We start from the raw sequence: 4,753 nt of genomic DNA on the forward strand, positions 1-4,753 counted from the left end.
GTCAATGTGGAGGCTATATACAGGGGGTACCGGTACAGAGTCAATGTGCGGAGGCTATATACAGGTGGTACCTGTACAGAGTCAATGTGGAGGCTATATACAGGGGGTACCGGTACAGAGTCAATGTGCGGAGGCTATATACAGGGGGTACCGGTACAGAGTCAATGTGCGGAGGCACAGGTTAGTCGAGGTAATTGTGGTAATATGTACATGTGGGTAGAGGTAAAGTGACTAGGCATAATAAACAGAGAGTAGCAGCAGTGTAAAAATGTGGGGGGGTGATACAATGCAAATAACCCGGGTGGCCATTTGATGAGCTGTTCAGGAGTCTTATGGCTTGGGGGTAGAAGCTGTTAAGAAGCCTTTTGGACCTAGACTTGGCGCTCCTGTACCCCTTGCCGTGCGGTAGCAGAGAGAACAGTCTATGACAATAACGTCGATAATTGTGTTTTAAAACCTGGATTCTTGCAATACAGGTATTTGGAATTCCGCGCAAAAACATACATTCTAATTCATTAAATATATCGCCCAGCCCTACATGCAGCTGGCCCAGTTGCTCTGTGTATTTTCGTCATTACTTAGAGGAGAGAACAGCAGACTTTTCCCCTTTTGTTTGTTTTTCCCACGAAAAACAAACAAATTTAAAGTGACGTTTTCCAACATGTAATGCCACAACAACAATGCATTAAATCTCTGAGAGGTAAATGAGTTTCCATATGTCTGTCTCTCAAAGGACTATAGCTCCCATGCGGGACTACATATCCCATACTTCATAAATTACACAGATTCGTTATCTCTGTCTGTGGCACAAACATTAAAGAGACTGGCAGATTGAGCAGCGATAGCGTATCACATGAGTGAGTTTGGTTGTTTCTGTGTAGTACTATGGCTGCTGTGAAGTAAAATAGCCAACCGGCTCCGTCTGTTTAAACTAAAACATGTTTTTCTTCACATACGACTGCCCTCCATTTTAGGCCCTTATATGGGCCCCTTGTATGTGAGAGGGAAAGATAGTGTGTGAGGGGACTGGGTTTCTGACACATGACTCTGTCTATTTCTGTCTTTCACCTCACTGGGTCCACAGACAGACCGACAGCATGAGAGACACACGGCCAGGTTTAGTTTCAAAGTCACTTCAATCAAATAATTTCCCCACTCTTTTTTATTGCATACTATGTTTACTTGTATTATTCTCTGTGCTGGGGCAATCTGTGTTAGTATGAAATATGGCACATAGATAAGGCATGATTAAAGTCAATATTTGTCCATTTGAATACCTTTCGGTCTGCTGCTATGACACTCAGAGCATGCAGGGCAGAGCCAACCTGACAGCCTGCCTCTCACTTCACAAGATGTTGATCATTGCCACATGCCAGGTGGAAACCTGTAAACCTGTTGCAAATGCCAATATTCAATCAATCAAACTGTATTTATAGAGCACATTTCTTACAGGGGATGCATTTTAAAGTGCTTAAAAAATAAAATAGAGAAGGTGAGAAAGATAACGCAAAAGGTTTTCTAAATGAGACATGTTAAAATAGTCCTCCCTCCGTCGTATCAGAATCTTCCAGTGCTAGCCCTGCAGTGTGTCTATATAATGTATGTGTGAACGTTGCAACACATTATGCAATGAAATCTGGTCATGATCTGAGCTCTTGGCCGTGCCCCAAGAGAGATTGGCCTCAGCCGGGGTGTTACTCAATAGTGAGAGTTGTTTGTGTGTGGCCATATTAGTCCCAACCCATATCCTTATTTTGAGATCTACTAGCTGTGATCTACTAGCTCTACTAGCTGACTTGGCAGGGCAGTAATATTTTTATGGATTCTCATTCGTTTTTAATACAGGTTTAATAACTCACTTGATGGGTTGAGCTTCACAGCTTTTGTAATATACCCCCCCCCCCCTCTCTCTCTCTACAGCTCAAATAGAAGTAATACCCTGCAAGATATGTGGGGACAAATCCTCAGGTATCCACTATGGGGTCATTACCTGCGAAGGTTGCAAGGTGAGCTAGTAGTAGTTGGGTTTCTTCTTTACCTTCTTCATGTGTTCTTTAACAATATGAAACAAAGACAAGCTGCAATTGAAAATATCCTTAGTTGTGATCAATGAAATAATTATTCAATTTTGTAACATCTAGGTTTATGATACTGGAATTCTATACATTATGTAATCATTTGACTCATCCTTTGCGTTCCTTTGTGTAGGGATTCTTCCGCCGCAGCCAGCAGAACAATGCCATGTACTCATGTTCCCGCCAGAGAAACTGTCTTATTGACCGAACCAACCGCAATCGCTGCCAACACTGCAGACTGCAGAAGTGTCTGGCTTTGGGCATGAGCCGGGACGGTGAGTCACACACACAGACGTGCGTGGAGCCCAGAAGAAAACTCATGACAAGTAGTCAACACTTGTTTCCATACCGATTTACTGTATATACAGTGCATTTGACTTTTCCCACATTTTGTTACGTTACAGCCTTACTCTAAAATGGATTAAATAAAAATAAAATGTCCTCTTCAATCTACACACAATAATCCATAATGACAAAGCGAAAACAGTTTTTTTGAATTTTTTATTCAGACCCTTTGCTATGAGACTCGAAATTTAGCTCAGGTGCATCCAGTTTCCGTTGATTATCCTTGAGATGTTTCGACAACTTGATTGGAGTCCACCTGTGGTAAATTCAATTGATTAGACATGATTTGAAAAGGTACACACCTGTCTATATAAGGTCCCACAGTTGACAGTGCATGTCAGAGCGAAAACCAAGCCATGAGGTCGAAGGAATTGTCCGTAGAGCGCCGAGACAGGATTGTGTCGAGGCACAGATCTGGGGAAGGGTACCAACAAATGTCTACAGCATTCAAGGTCTTCAAGAACATAGTGGCCTCCAGCATTCTTAAATGGAAGAAGTTTGTAACAACCAAGACTCTTCTTCGAGCTGGCCAAACTGAGAAATCAGGGGAGAAGGGCCTTGGTCAGGCAGGTGACCAAGAACCTGATGGTCACTCTGACAGAGCTCCAGAGTTCCTCTGTGGAGATGGGAGAACCTTCCAGAAGGACAACCATCTCTGCAGCACTTCACCAATCAGGCCTTTATGGTATAGTGGCCAGACGGAAGCCACTCCTCAGTAAAAGGCACATGACAGCCCACTTGGAATTTGCCAAAAGGCACCTAAAGGGCTCTCAGACCATGAGAAACAAGATTCTCTGGTCTGATGAAACCAAGATTGAACTCTTTGGCCTGAATGCCAAGCGCCACGTCTTGAGGAATCCAGGCACGCTCATCACCTGGCCGATACCATCCCTACGCTGAAGCATGGTGGTGGCAGCATCRTGCTGTGGAGATGTTTTTCATCAGCAGGAACTGGGAGACTAGTCAGGGTCGAGGCAAAGATGAACGKAGGAAAGTACAGAGATCCTTGATGAAAACCTGCTCCAGTGCACTCAGGACATCAGACTGGGGCGAAGGTTAACCTTCCAACAGGACAACAACCCTAAGCACACAGCCAAGTCAATGCAGGAGTGGCTTCGAGACAAGTATCTGAATGTTCTTGAGTGGCCCAGCCAGAGCCCGGACTTGAGCCCGATTGAACATCTCTGAAGAGACCTGAAAATAGCTGTGCAGCGACGCTCCCCATCCAACCTGACAGCGCTTGAGAGGATCTGCAGAGATGAATGGGAGAAACTCCCAAAATACAGGTGTGCCAAGCTTGTAGCATCATATCCAAGAAGACGTGTGTCTGTAATCTCTGCCAAAGGTGCTTCAACAAAGTACTGAGTAAAGGGTCTGAATACTTATGTAAATGTGATATTTAGCAAAAATGTTTAAAAACCAGTTTTTGCTTTGTCATTATGGAGTATTGCGTGTAGATTGCTAAGGGAAAAAATAAATAAGGCTGTAATGTAACAAAATGTGGGAAAAGTGAAGGGGTCTGAATACTTTCCGAATGCACTGTATATAGATACTTACATTCTGATTCTTCTCTTGTCTCCCTCCAGCGGTGAAGTTTGGCCGTATGTCTAAGAAGCAGCGAGACAGCCTGTACTCTGAGGTTCAGAAGCACCAGAAGAACCAGGAGGTTCTGAACCAGGAGGTTGTGAACCAGGGGTGTCTGAACCAGGGTTTGTCCCTGACCGGGGAAGATGTGGCAGGGGGAGACAGTGAGGGGGACAGGCACAGGGAGCTCAGTCACTCCTACAGCAGCGGCGGCTCCAGCTCCACCCTGAGTGACCTGGATGACATCCCCGACCTGTTTGACCTGCCCTTGACCCCGGAGGAGGCCCACAAGTACTGCAGCCTGGAGCTGCTGGGAGGCCACGGAGGAAGCACCGGGAACACCTCAAACTCTTCATCGTCATCATCCTCTAACAATTCGTCCAATCAGAACTCGCCGCAGCAGAATCTGCTGGATGTCACCGACGCCAATGGAATCAAACATGAGTACCAGATGTTGTCGCACACACAAGCCGCGCTGCTGGAGCCACTGGCTGATGACTGCACTCTTATGGATATAGGTACGAAATCTATTACTATAACTAACATCACCATCAAAATCTCCCAATATCAAGTAAACATGTTATCTGTAGTGGTCTTGTATTCATATGGTCCTGTGTTTTGTTTCAGGGCGTATCACCCAGAGTGTTTCTGTTTCAGGGCGTATCACCCAGAGTGTGTTTCTGTTTCAGGGCGTATCACCCAGAGTGTTTCTGTTTCAGGGCGTATCACCCAGAGTGTTTCTGTTTCAG

At 45.0% G+C, this 4,753-nt stretch overlaps 1 protein-coding gene across 2 annotated transcripts in view; it reads left to right on the forward strand.

Annotated features, from left to right (window-relative positions):
- The window catches only part of LOC111956882 (nuclear receptor ROR-beta), a 30,212-nt gene that overhangs the window by 16,226 nt on the left and 9,233 nt on the right, over positions 1–4,753 (forward strand). For both annotated transcript variants that reach the window (XM_023977580.2, XM_023977579.2), the window contains 3 exons: positions 1,921–2,006; positions 2,209–2,350; positions 4,007–4,522. In XM_023977580.2, coding sequence (XP_023833348.1) covers positions 2,242–2,350; positions 4,007–4,522 — 625 coding nt within the window. In that variant the 5' untranslated portion in view covers positions 1,921–2,006; positions 2,209–2,241. The remainder of the gene's footprint in view (positions 1–1,920; positions 2,007–2,208; positions 2,351–4,006; positions 4,523–4,753) is intronic.

This window comes from Salvelinus sp. IW2-2015, linkage group LG32 (assembly GCF_002910315.2).
Source record: "Salvelinus sp. IW2-2015 linkage group LG32, ASM291031v2, whole genome shotgun sequence".
Lineage (NCBI taxonomy): Eukaryota > Metazoa > Chordata > Actinopteri > Salmoniformes > Salmonidae > Salvelinus > Salvelinus sp. IW2-2015.